This window comes from Durio zibethinus, chromosome 8 (genome assembly GCF_047325235.1).
Source record: "Durio zibethinus cultivar Kanyao isolate XHJ-2024 chromosome 8, ASM4732523v1, whole genome shotgun sequence".
NCBI classification, from domain to species: domain Eukaryota; kingdom Viridiplantae; phylum Streptophyta; class Magnoliopsida; order Malvales; family Malvaceae; genus Durio; species Durio zibethinus.
This window is the reverse complement of record NC_143169.1, coordinates 22,748,965-22,763,113: the sequence shown is the minus strand read 5'-3', so window position 1 is coordinate 22,763,113 and position 14,149 is coordinate 22,748,965. Positions and strand designations below refer to the sequence as shown.

The 14,149-nt window shown below is 27.5% G+C and overlaps 2 protein-coding genes across 2 annotated transcripts; one reads left to right on the top strand and one right to left on the bottom strand.

Moving 5' to 3' along the window:
• Positions 1 to 6,889: 6,889 nt before the first annotated feature.
• Positions 6,890 to 11,286, top strand: LOC111279015 (putative GTP diphosphokinase RSH2, chloroplastic). The gene is made up of 6 exons (XM_022865859.2): positions 6,890 to 8,191; positions 8,284 to 8,469; positions 9,097 to 9,557; positions 9,874 to 10,032; positions 10,121 to 10,472; positions 10,794 to 11,286. Exons 1-6 carry the CDS (start codon positions 7,523 to 7,525, stop codon positions 11,100 to 11,102), a joined length of 2,136 nt encoding a protein of 711 aa, XP_022721594.2. The 5' UTR covers positions 6,890 to 7,522; the 3' UTR covers positions 11,103 to 11,286.
• LOC111279016 (transcription initiation factor TFIID subunit 9-like) lies at positions 11,103 to 12,646 on the bottom strand. Its single transcript, XM_022865861.2, has 2 exons — positions 12,148 to 12,646; positions 11,103 to 12,047 (listed from the first exon to the last, which is right to left on the bottom strand). Exons 1-2 carry the CDS (start codon positions 12,415 to 12,417, stop codon positions 11,880 to 11,882), a joined length of 438 nt encoding a protein of 145 aa, XP_022721596.2. The 5' UTR covers positions 12,418 to 12,646; the 3' UTR covers positions 11,103 to 11,879.
• Positions 12,647 to 14,149: the final 1,503 nt, after the last annotated feature.

Here is a 14,149-nt window from a genome sequence, read left to right as displayed (position 1 = left end):
AATGAATTAAATAGATAACAATGGTTAGATTGAGATTTTTAATCAATTTTAGATATTTACACATAAAATTTTTTTTATAAAATTAATTCTTTTTGAGTGAATGATTTGGATTTTTAACTAATATAAGAAAATTATTTTCTCTTATATTAATTCAAGAGTAAAATATAAATCAATCAAATATTAATTTAGCATCAGGAATTTTGGATTTTTAACTATAAATCTTATATAAGAATTTAAAGAGATAAAACAAAATTATTTTCTTTTATATACTAATTCAATAGTTATATATAAGTCAATAAGATATTATTTTATTAGGCAATAAAAAAAACTTAAAATCTTAAAGTTATAGATTCAAGTTTTAATTGTATGCGTTTGGTTATTTAATTTTTTTCTAATGTATTAGGTTTTTGGATTGTCGTTATCGTGATGCATGTGCAATGCACGAAATAATTTTATTTATTTCATATATATATGTTAGTAATTATTTAAAATTATATTTAAATTTTTTAAATTTATAACATATAAAAATTTTATTTTTGACTAACTTGTCAAAAAAATCTTTTAAAAAGCATGTTTTCATTTTGCACCATCTTTATTTGTAATAATATTTCTAACTTTAAGTCTTATATCAAATAAAAATAAATTATATATCTTTCTTAAAAGAACGAAAACATATATTATCAAATAATTAATTAAATAATAAAAAAAGTATAGTCATTCTTTCACTTTTGTAATACTATTCAAATTATTGCACAAAATATGAAAAAATATAAGGAGATGTGTGAAAAAAAATAAATTGAAAAAATATTGTTTTTCATAAAAACAAGTTCGCACTAGTAATAGAATACACTTTTAAAAAAGAAATATGCAAATTGAATAAATAAATTATAATAACAATAGAATTTCAAAACGTTACAAATCCAAAACAAAAAATAATGTAACACATCATATTCATAGTTTTTAATTTATATAATAACTCTTAGATGACATTTAGGATTGAATAAATAATTTTTAAAGTGATATAAAAAGGGGTAAAAAAAAAAAAAAACTTTTTACCTATTTTTTAAGTGTAAAATTAATAGTTAGTGTTAAGATGGATATAGTTTTTATTATTTATAAATTTAATATAAAAAACTATTTGAGTTTTCAATATTTACATAATTTTTGAACATATAATTTTGTTCGATACAAATTAATATAAAAGAATATAGTGAATTTTTGAAAGATTTTGATAAACTTAATATTTATAATTTTAAAACATGTTGAATTTTTTCATAATTAAATAATTACAAAATAAAGTTATTTAGTAAAAACTTAAAATTATTCAAAAAAAATTTCATATTTCAATTTTTTTATTTTAAAAAATATATCTCTAAATTAATTTAATTTACAATTATAATTTAAATAATTTTGATATTTGAATAAATTCAATGAATACTTTTTTAAAACTACTATCTCACATGTTATTTAAAAAAATTATCCACATAAATGCTTATCTAGCAAAGTTTATATATATTGTAATATAATAATATATAATATATGATTATTGAGTGATTATAACTTAAATTATATGAGTTTTGAGTAATATATTACTTTCATTCATAATTTTTAAAATTATTTTTTTGTTTACAACTTTAAAAAAATATATTTTAAATTCATTAATTTTATCGATCATTTATTAAAAATTTAACAAAATAAATTATGTAAACGTCATAGAATGCTTACATGACATAAAATTCTAATCTAAAAAACAAAAAGATTTAGATTATAATTTAACTTCATATAGGCATTCATGTTGGTGTAACTTACTTTGTTAATTTTTTAATAAATGATTTATAAAATTGATGAATTTAAAAAATTTCAAAATTTAAAAAAAAAAACAAAAGGATTCAGTTTTTTTTTTTGCTATATGGAAATTAGTGGTATCTACGCAACATTAAGATGTTTAGTTCGAAAAATTTTAAAAATTTTTTTTTAAATTTTATTTGTGGGAATATATTTCTCTTTGATTTACGAATATCTTATTTTTAAAAGTAATTTTAAATTCTTGATAGTATCCATATATTTCAAAATCAAATTTTCACCTCTCTTTATAATTTTTTAAAATTTTAGGAGAAAATTTAAAATTTTCTCACATTTAATCTCAATTAAAATAAAATAAAATAAAATAAATATTTTTATATCAACCATGTTTAGGATTTGAGAAATCTAATAATTGATATAATTAAAAAATATATTTATAATACTTAAAAATGTAAAAAATATATATTTATTAATTTAAAAACATAATTGAGAATTTATCAAAAATTATATTTTTATTCAAAATGTAATAGATAACAAATAAAAAAATTATATTACAAATTAATTTTTAAAGAGATAATTGAGAATTTAATTGAGAATTTAAAATCAACCATGTTTGATTTAGTTTTTGTTTTGTATAGTACAAATTAAAATAATTCAAACCATATCAAATTAATATTTATTAAAATTTTATATTATTTTGATTTTTATAAATAATAATATTTATTTATAAATCTAACCAAATAAAATACAAAATTAATGTTAAAAAAATAAAATTCTACAAACTTTTAAAGATAAACTAAATTAGTAAATTTTGATATGAATCAATTGTATTTATATACCAATTCAATTTTTTTAAATAATATTAATATTTAATATAAAAGTGTCATGCATGAGTAATTTTCTTTTTCTTTTTTATTAGAGGGTTGGTTATAGGAATATTTTGCTAATTAACTCATTAAGTCCTCTCTTTATCTCTCCCCAATACCATTTTTTATTTTCTACTAATTTTGATAGCTTAAAAAGATATTTTATTATTTAATAAAAACTTCATAAGTAAATTTGTACATTTTATCCCATGTTAATTTGACTATATATTTATAAAATTAGAGTGGTTTAAACAAATTTTGAGAAATGTTATCGATACATTATTTATTTTAATTAAATTTTATTCTCAAATTAAAAAGATAAGTATATATCATACTTAACTCGAGCAATACAATTATTTTCGGATATAAAAATTATAAGATAAATAGCTAAAAGGATAGATGGACTCTCACCAAGAGCTTCCCTTCATGTTTAACCACATTATTCATTGCACAAATTTTTTTTTTTTTCTAATCCTTACATAATTATTGAGCGTTTGCAGCATTTGTAGGATTTGGAGCCTAATTCTGATAATCTTTTGAAATATTTTTTCCTTAACGAGTTGGACGAAACCTTCAAAGGATTTTATCTTATTAACTCAAAAACACATTAAATAAAATTAATATTATGTTTGATTTATATCTAAATAGAGAGATGTAAATTGTAAAGAGGATTAATATCATCTTCACATAAAATTATTTAATCTTCTTCAAATGAAGATAATTATTTTTAATTCATAGTATTAAACTTGCATGTCAAATTATACTCTTAAAATTTGTATTAATAATTTAAATTGTATAAATTTTAAGAAAAGATAATTTTAAAAAATAAATAAATTATCATATCCTTATCTTTACATACATCAAATATAAAATAATATGACATTATTTGATATAATTTTATTTATATTATTTTATCTTATCTTATCGTATCTTATACATTAAATATGACCTAAAAATATTAAATTATAAGAATAATATAGTGATAAAATTAAGTACTAATCATATATATCTTTATTGTTATATTATAATGTATATAAAAACTTGATAAAATTTATCACATGAACGTTTATATGAATAAAATTTTTAGATGATATGTAAAATACATCTTTTTAAAGTATAGGTTTTTTGTAATTACAAATCAAACAATTTTGAATTTATTCAAACGTCAAAATTATTCAAATTATTATTACAAATTAAATTAATTTAAAGATGTATATTTTAAAAATTAAAAATATGAAATATGATTTTTATCCAAATAATTTTAATTTTTTATCAAATAATCTTATTTAATAAAATTTTCAATTATAAAAATCTTTTAACATGTTTTAAAACTACAAATATTAAGTTTTTCTTTCAAAAACTCAATACATTATTTTATCCTAATTTGTATAAAATAACAATTATATTTTCAAAAATTTACTTAAAATGTTAAAAATTCAAATAATTTTTTTTTATTTTAAATCTCTAAATAATAGGACCAATATCCATCTTAACTCTAACTATCAATTTTGTATTTAAAAAAATAAACAAGAAATTTGATTCAATTTTTATCATTTATTACATCATTTTAATTTAAAAAAAATCAATTTGAAAGTTATCTATTCAATCATAATCCCCATTAAATAGTTATTCTACAAATTAAAAACTATGAATATAATATTTTGCTACCTTTTTTTATTTTTTAATTTATAGCTTTTTGAAATTCTATTGTTATTATAATTTATTTTTTCGACTTACATCCTTCTTCTTTTAAGATATATTGTATTACTATTGCAAGATTATTTTTATGATAATTAATATTTTTTTCATGTATCTCCTATTATTTTTCATATTTTATGCAATAATTTGAAGAAAATTACAAAATAAAAAGATGCAATATTTTTTTATTATTTAATTCATCATTCGATAATACGTGTTTTTATTTTTTTTGAGAAATATATGTAATTTTATTTTTATTTGCTATAAAATTTAAGTATATAATATTATTACAAATGGTGAAAAGTAAAAACTTGTCATTTTTTTAATTTATTTTTTATGAGAAGTTAGACCGATGTAAAATTTTATATATACTATAGTTTTTGAAGATTTAAATATAATTAAAAAATATGAATTTATATATATACATATAAAATAAATAAAATTGTTTCATACATTATACGGATCATAATCCAATTATAATATAATGATAATTTTTACTTTAATCCATTATATTTTTTAATTTTAAAGATTAAAGATTCAAACTTTAAATAAAAAGATACATACAAGAATCAAAATGATAAAAAATTAAATAAAAAAAAAAAAACATACATCAATCACTAAACTAAATACACAATATGAAAAAAAAATCAAGTACCTGGATACATCATCTAATTATTTGGCACCTAATGTATTTTATTTCACAAATTAACTTTTTTAACTTTCTCAAAAGAAAAAAAAAAGTGTTAGCTTCAAGCTTCTTTGACCCTGGAAATAGTGGAATGCGCATCGATCATCGACTGCTACATGGTAGCTAGGCAATTCTACCGTCCAATTTGACTTTGACCACAGGTAGTTTTCACTACTCAACCAATCACGAAAGCCCAACAACAACAAATTAGGAGTCCGTGATTGCTCCAAGTTTGAAACCGCCCACATAAGATCCAGACCCTAGACGAAAGCCGCCAAATTCGAGGAGCTGAGTCGCACACAAGACACCACGTGGAGAGAGGTAGACAGTCACGGACGTGACCGTGCCCTAACAAAGCCGTACTTACCAAATCCGCCGTCTGCTCAATCAACACGTGTTGGCCAACTACGCTGACCATCTCGCCTCGGCTGCTGTTGGTGACACGCCACGTGCCGCCAACGGACTGTCCCGAAACTATGTTTTTGGCACAAAAAAACAACGCAAAGAAAGAAATGTGCAATTCAAAGGAAATAGTGTGTGGGAAAGAGCGAAGTCCTTATCGTGGACTTCAGTGTCTTCTAGAGCTTCTAGGAAGGCGGAGGGAATTATCACCGTCAGCTCCATCACCTACTAAAAAATTCCCATTCTGCCCCTTTTTTTTTAATATCATTAATTATTTTATTTGTAAGAGTATATTTTTTTATTTTGTAAAATCATTATTTCATATATCATTAATAAAAATTTTAATTTCCACAAATAAAATTAGATATTATTGAAAATTTTTATTTATTAAATTAATTTATGAATTTTAAAAATATATTTTAATGATATATTCATCAATTTTTAAAATTTATTTATATGAGTTATATATATTTCTACTTTTTTAAATTAAAAATTATCATTGTTGGAATTTTAGTTTTTAATTAGTTTACATTTTATGGTATAACTTTTTTATAATAAAAATTCAGGATAAAAAATTATAAATATTAAAATTTAAATATTAATGAATATTTTTTTAAAAAATAATTATATAAATTTATTAAATTAAATTTTATAAATAATTTCTATTAATTTTTAACCACCCTAACCTACAAACATTAACGATTGCTAAAAGTATTGAGAATTTTAATTTATTTTGTTATTAACAACTATGAAATATGAGGTCATACTAAATTACAAAAGATCCAATTTGAATCCTCTCATCCTTAAAGAGATTCATGCACCACGACAACGATTCCCATAACAAAAAATCAATAAAATGGACCCCACTCAAAGTTGTTGTGCGCCAAAAGCAACTACATTAATCATGTGAGCATATTATTATTGACAAGTTCTACAATCTTCGCTTTGCTTTTCTTGTAAAGCAACAACACTTGACTTTGTTTTAGATTACATACACGTTAGAAATTATGTACTATTGGTAATTTTTTTCCCAAGGTTGAATCTATCATTAAAAGAAGAATTAAGTCAAAATTAAAATATTTTGAAAAAATAAGACTTCCATAGAAGAGAAGAAATGCAAATAAAAAATTCATTTTTTTAAAATTTAAGAACATAAATAAAACTTTTAAAAATATAAAATATGTCATTTAAATATAAAAAGGTTTTGTTTATTATTTTTGAGTAATTAAAAATTCATAAAACAGCATTGGCAAAAAAGAAAAATCCATTAACAGATAAATTTACTCGAATATCCAAAATGAAAAGCAAAGTTGGAGTTGTCCAATTCAGTTAATACCGTTAATCCCCAAGGATGCCTCTGTAATTTAACTCTTCCTTTCCGTGTCCGCGAAGCAATTTTCCATAATAAAAAACTTTATAGAGAAAAGAAAATAAGAAGAGTTCTAAAAAAAAAAACAAAAAAAAAAGCAAAGAAGAAGAAAGGAAAGCTCTCTCTTTCAAGCTTTCAATTCAACAATCGCAAGCGTATTTGACTCCCCCTTTTCAGAAAAGAAGAAAAAAATTGAAATATTTTCTCATGTTTTTTAAATTGTCAATTTCCGAGTAGAAAAATTTTCTATATATTTGTAAATACTGTTGTTCAAAATTTATTCTCTTCAAACAAATTCTTCCTTTCCATTCCTTGGTTTTTCTCTTTTGTATGTATATAAATAATGTTTAGAATCAAAGAAATTGCTTTGCTTTTTAAGTCTTACTCTTGAGATCCCAATTGGGTCTCTTCTAATATAATTCATTGGTTTTTGATGGCAAAAAACCCCTTGTTGGGTTTTTTTAGAGAAATTTATTGGGTTTTTATTAGGGAAAAATAAAAATTCATTGTGTCATTGAAGAAACTGTTTGGATCCTGAGACAAACTCTGGGTTTTGTTACTTTCTAGAGAAAATTAGTGGGTTGGTTTCGTATCTGAGAAAATCGTTGTTTCCTTGGAGGAAAATACTTGGTTTTGATTTTTAATTAATAATAAAAAAAAAATTTTTTTGGAATCGATCTGGGTTGGTCGAAAGCCATGGTAGTTTCAACAATAGCTCTTTACGCGAGTCCACCTAGCAGCGTGTGCTCCACGCCGCACCAGATCAATATCAATTCTCACGGTTCCTACGATTTCGACTTGAATTCAAGATCTTCATCGTCGACTTCCTCAGCAACGGCTTCCTCTTCTTCGCACAGACCAATTGTCGGTGGCCTATCCTGCCTCTTCTCCTCACCTTCGTTAAAATCAAGCTTTTCTAGCAATGGAGTAGAAGATTTAGGGTCATATAGAGGGGAAGAATTGAAGGAATTAAGCAGTTCATTTTGTTATTCATCGAGTAAATTCGGTGGGTCTTCTTTAAAAAGCAATCAGAGCCCAGTATCGGTCTTTCAGGGCCCGGTTTCGTGTAGTAGCAGTAGCCCTCCGATGAGAATTGTTCGTGGTGGTACTAATGGATTGTTCAATGGATTCATTAGGGGTCCGTTAGGGTCTTGTATTGGTTATGATTCTCCGAGTTTTGAGTCGCAAAGTAGTGGTTGTGTTGATGAATTGCCGTTTACCATGGAGGATAACTTCATGGAGGAAGTGGATTCGAATCCTTATGCTAAGGAGTTGCTTTTAGGTGCACAAATGAGGCACAAAATTTTTTGTGAAGATTTTGTAGTCAAAGCATTTTATGAAGCCGAGAAGGCGCATAGAGGGCAGGTACTAACAGAGAAATCAATGTTAATTTTGATCTTGATTTTTTGGTTGTTTCAGATTGTTTTAAGGGTAATGTGAAGTTCTTTATCTTGTAGATGCGTGCAAGTGGTGATCCTTATTTGCAACATTGTGTGGAAACTGCAGTGTTGTTGGCATCCATTGGTGCTAACTCCACGGTTGTTGCTGCAGGGCTTTTACATGACACCCTAGATGATTCATTTTTGAGCTATGACTATATTTTTACGGCATTTGGTGCTGGGGTTGCTGACTTAGTTGAAGGGGTGAGAGATGAATTTCTATTGTGTAATGTTTTACTTGTTGTCTATTCTAACACAATGATTTTACTGTTTAGATTGTTTTGACTTGCTTTGGGGTCTGAAATTTTAGGCAGCTTTCTTTCAGATGTAATCATCCTAACTTGTAAAAGATTTATAAGAATTATGGAATTTTTGGTATATTCAATTAGCAAATGATCCAATGGTGCATGAATGAAAGAAGTATTTGTGATGTCATAATAGTTAATTTCTCATTGTAGGACATGCTTATGATTACTATTACAATATTTGAATTGGGAAAATAGATGTAGCTTTATTATGCTTGTTGTATATAAATGATCGTGGATGAGTTATTGGATAGTCTTTGTAGTATATGTTGTTCTGATTCCTCTCTTGGTTATTCAATCAACATATTAACTTGCTGTTTTAGTTTGAACTCCATTTTCCTAGTTAAAAATAAACATATCTTATTATAAGCTTCCCCAAACTAGAGCACTCTATGTAGCATCTTCATGGCAGCCATTTGGTTGGTTTTAAGTTCCTTTTAATTTTCTTGCATTATATCAATCAACTTCTTTTGGATAAAGATGTGAGATTATAAGGTTCTAATTATTCTATTATGCATTTATGTAGGTCTCCAAGCTTAGCCAACTGAGTAAGCTAGCACGAGATAATAATACAGCAAGCAAAACTGCTGAAGCAGATCGCCTGCACACCATGTTCCTTGCCATGGCAGATGCAAGAGCTGTTCTCATTAAATTGGCAGATCGGTTGCACAACATGATGACCTTAGATGCTCTTCCTTTGCTCAAGCAACAGAGGTTTGCTAAGGAAACTTTGGAAATATTTGCACCTTTGGCCAATCGATTAGGAATCTCTAGTTGGAAAGAGCAACTAGAGAATCTATGTTTCAAGCATCTCAATCCAGATCAGCACAAGGAACTGTCCTCTAGACTTGTTGACTCCTTTGATGAGGCGATGATTACTTCTGCTATAGAGAAACTTGAGAGAGCTCTTAAGGATAAAGAAATTCCGTATTATGTCCTCTCTGGACGACATAAAGGCTTATATAGCATTTATTTAAAGATGTTGAAGTATGTTATCTCTCTCTCTCTCTCTCTTACACACACCCACCCACCCACGGATGCAGAGGAACATGGAGAGATTCATTTACATGCAATTCACTCCCTAGCATGATTTTCTTTGAGTGACATTCACACAGACCCACAGTCGCACAGACACACACACATGCTGTTGTGTGCATGTCCAACTATCTGACAATGTTATCTCTTCTCAGAAAAAAGACTTGGCATGTGTTTTGTGATACATTTTTCTGCAATTTGGTCAACAATTAATATTATTTAATCTAATAAAATTACATAGTTAATGTGATATTATTTTTTTTTTCAGGAAAAAGTTGACTATGGATGAAATTCATGATATTCATGGACTACGTGTCATTGTTGAAAATGAGGAAGACTGTTATGAGGCATTGAGAATAGTCCACCAGTTATGGTCTGAAGTACCTGGAAAGCTGAAAGACTATATAACACACCCTAAATTTAATGGGTATGTTATAGCTTAATACGCTTTGGTTTGTTCTTAGATGGAATCTAAACATGCAGAAGTTCCTTCTAACTTCCTTTTAATCTGGCAGGTATCAGTCCTTGCACACAGTAGTGATGGGTGAAGGCACGGTTCCACTTGAAGTTCAAATTCGAACAAAGGAGATGCATTTGCAAGCTGAATTTGGATTTGCAGCTCATTGGAGATATAAGGAGGGTGACTGTAAGCACTCCTCATTTATACTTCAGATGGTTGAGTGGGCTCGATGGGTTGTGACTTGGCACTGTGAAACCATGAGCAAGGACCAATCTTCAATTGGCTATAGTGATTCAGTCAAACCACCCTGCACATTTCCTACTCATTCTGATGAATGCCCGTTTTCTTATAAGCTTCACTGCCGCCAGGATGGACCTGTCTTTGTCATCATGATTGAAAATGATAAGGTATGTTTCTTAAATGAAGCTTCATTTCTTTCATGGTGGCATGGCCATTGTGTGCCACATACTTAAATGTCATCAATCCAATCAAATGGAAGAAAAATATGAAGTGAATCCATGCTTTCAAGTAAACATGGGAATTGAGCCTCTGCTACAATGAGCTTTGGAGGGTGAATCCATGCAAATGAAATTTCTGTGCTTTGGAGGGTCTCATTTTACAACAGAAAGAAAAATTCATGCAGCAACATTCCCTACATCTTTTATTTTTTATGTTGATGAATTAATTGGAAGTTTGGTCTAAATATCTATGGTTCTTGAATGTTGCAGATGTCGGTGCAAGAGTTTCCTGCAAACTCAACATTGATGGATTTGCTGGAAAGAGCCGGGCGGGGAAACTCAAGATGCTCTCCATATGGGTTTCCTGTCAAGGAAGAATTGAGGCCAAGGCTGAACCATGAGCCAGTGAGTGATCCTACATGCCGGCTGAAGATGGGTGATGTGGTGGAGCTAACACCAGCCATTCCTGACAAGTCTTTGACAGAGTACAGGGAAGAGATACAGCGCATGTATAACCGAGGTCTCCCAGTTTCCAGTGCTGGCCCTCCAGCTAGTAGTATGGTTGCCACAAGAAGTTGACCCTGTTTTAATTGTTTCTTTACGCTAAACCCAAAAAAGAGAAAAAAGGGAAAGCAATGGGTTTTCTTGTATGTAAATGGCAAAATATTTGTACAGAACAAGCGATATATGGTTCTGTTACTAGGAAACATTGACTAACAGGATTCAACAAAGAATTAAATGATTGAATTTCTCATTATTTCCACTATTAATGCAATTGTATGTTAGATTAACATAATCCCAAATCAGCTTATATTTCGTCCATGTTAAACAGCAAAATTCCCGTTTAGCTGATGGTTATTTCGGGATTAGGATTCGAATCTCACATGAAGAAAGCAACAGGAAAAGGAGTAGATATATTTTGTGTCTGGCAAAGACCTTTCGTTAAAAACTTGTTTAAGATTTTTGGTCTCGTTTTGATGTTCTTCAAACGTCTTAATTGCTCAAACCTTCTCGATAATATTGCACCTCAGCTTTCAAAGCCATATTCAGATCATATCAAGAATCGAATTAGGAATAAATAACATTAACACTCGAACACCGAAAGCAGAATTTTGATACGATTATAGTGATCCATTATATACAAAAATGATAACAAAAGACATCAACCTTCTTTTTCTCCATTTCTTTGATAAAATGCATATCCTACATAAATGGGTTGCTGAAACATCTTACAAATCTAAGAAAAAGAATCCTCACTTTGAGCGCTTAATGAGGGGAAATGATACACTTTGAGCTGTTTGCTGTGGCATATCTGTCTTGTCCTCCTGCAATGGATTAGGTTCAACACTTTCTTCATCATCTTCTGTCTCTTCCATTGCCTGAGCAGGTTACTTCTTCGGGACAGCAAATTGATAATTTGTGCTGATCAACGTATCCTGCTCTGGTGGGGAGGGGGACACCAGGGCCCGGAATTGCCTTTGGCAATGGAACTTTGTTCCTATTTCTTGCGAACTCCAGGAGCACCTAGCAAGAGCGAGAAGATCAAATACTTTTCACAATCTGTAGTAATATATTACTTCAGTAGAACAAGCCATAAAATTAAAACTATTTTGTGCAAAATGACCTCTCTGGGCGGGGGTTGTGAAAAGCTGAAATTGAGTTTGGATGGAATAGCAAGCTTGACATCACGCAGTCGATGGTTTGCTTCTCGCCATGCTCTGAGGAGACCTGTGCATCTGTCAATACAGCGACAACACAGCTCAAGAAACTGATGGATAACGCGAGGTTCATACTCCTCAGCACCCATTGATTTCAGCAGTGATTTGACAATCTTAGCATCCCTTGGCAAGTCCTCTTCCCCTTCTGCCATTAACTCAGCAAGGCCCTCACTCATACCAGAAAGTTAATGTTAGAATAATCGCGGGTTCGTTCCCAATCCCTGAAAAAGAAACAAAGAACAAAAGGATTCGAAAAACCTAGGTGGAAAAAAAATTGATGAAGTTACCTTTACAAAAGAGAACGAGTGGAGCTGAAATTGCAAGAGTTTCGTCTGCAGAGGTAGAGAGAGATTCCAAAACCGTTAGAGCGGAAATAGGTTCAAACGGATTTAATCGATCGAAACCGATTAATTAATTTGGTTCAATCTATTCAATTTTACTTTTAATAAAATTTTTACATCGATTAAATTGATTACATTGATGATTTTTTATTCTTAAAATTGAATATCAAAGTGATTGAATTAATAATTTTTTAATAAGTAAGAGTAAAAAAAGTTAAAATGAATATTTTTATTTTTATTTTTACAAAATAATATTAATATTATTAAATTTTTAATAATTTAATTTAAATAATATTTGAATTTAAATTTTATTAAATTAAATTTATAATTAAATAATTATTTATAATAAAAATTTTAAAAAAATTTTATTTAACAAAATCGATAAAATCAAATTGATTTTAATTAATTTAATTATGATAAATTATTTAAAAATTTCTGATTAATTAATTAATTTATTAAATAAAATTAATTGATTCGATTATTAATTTTTTAATATGAAATTGATCGAATCAATTAATTAGTCAACATGTGGATGGAAACCTAAAAAATCGGAGTGAAATTGCATAGGAGAGGACTTGTTCTAATGGCAACTTATTACTTGTGCATGTGATGAACACTTTGTGCAGGCAAGTGCATGTGCAGCCTATTGAATCTGTCTTATGCTAAACTAAGAAGCTGCATGTAAAATCACACTGTTGCATTTAGTTAGTCTAATATTATTGTCATTCAATTTTCATTTCATTTTGATTTAATTAGGTGAAATTGTTAAACTTTAGAGATAATTTCAACAAAACCTTATTTGAAAACATTCTCTTAACAAACTATGCATATTAGTTCTGGCAAAAAAATAAAAATAAAAAAGCTATGCATATTAGTTTTTTTGTTTTTTTAATCTTGGAATTATTTTTTAAACACTAATAATAAGAAGTGGTGTTATTTGCACTCCAACTTTTTTTTTTTACACCCTATTATTATTAATAGCAAATTTTTTACTTAACACACCCCAAATCCAAAATACAAATTTATTAAAAATTCAAACACTTCATTTCCTCTCATCACATCTCCTTCAATCGAAAACCCTAAAAACCTAAAACGATTAAGCCTAAAATCAAGCCTTAATCAGTCATTTGACATTATATAACTTAGAACCGGAGGTAACTTTTTTTTTTTTTTTGCTTTTTCGTTTAATTCTATGTTTAGTTTTGTAAGATTTAGGAGTTTAAGTTTTGGAGCATGATTTGTGGTGTGATTTGAATATTTCAAAAATGAATTTTTGAAAATTATTAAAGGTTTTTGGAAATGGATGTTTGCAATCATTCAAGATTTTTCAAAAATTCATTTTTGAAATCCTTTAAAAAGCTTCCAAACATTCATTTTCAAAAAATTTGAAAAAATTTTAAGAATTTCTAGAAGTGGATTTTTGGATTTTTCAATGGTTTTCGAATATTTATTTTTGAAAACTTTTAAAAGTTTTCGAAAATAAATTTTCGGTATACAATAACTTGATACTGTAAGAAATATTGATGCTAATAATGTCATCAGCAGACTAACAAATCCTACATAAGGA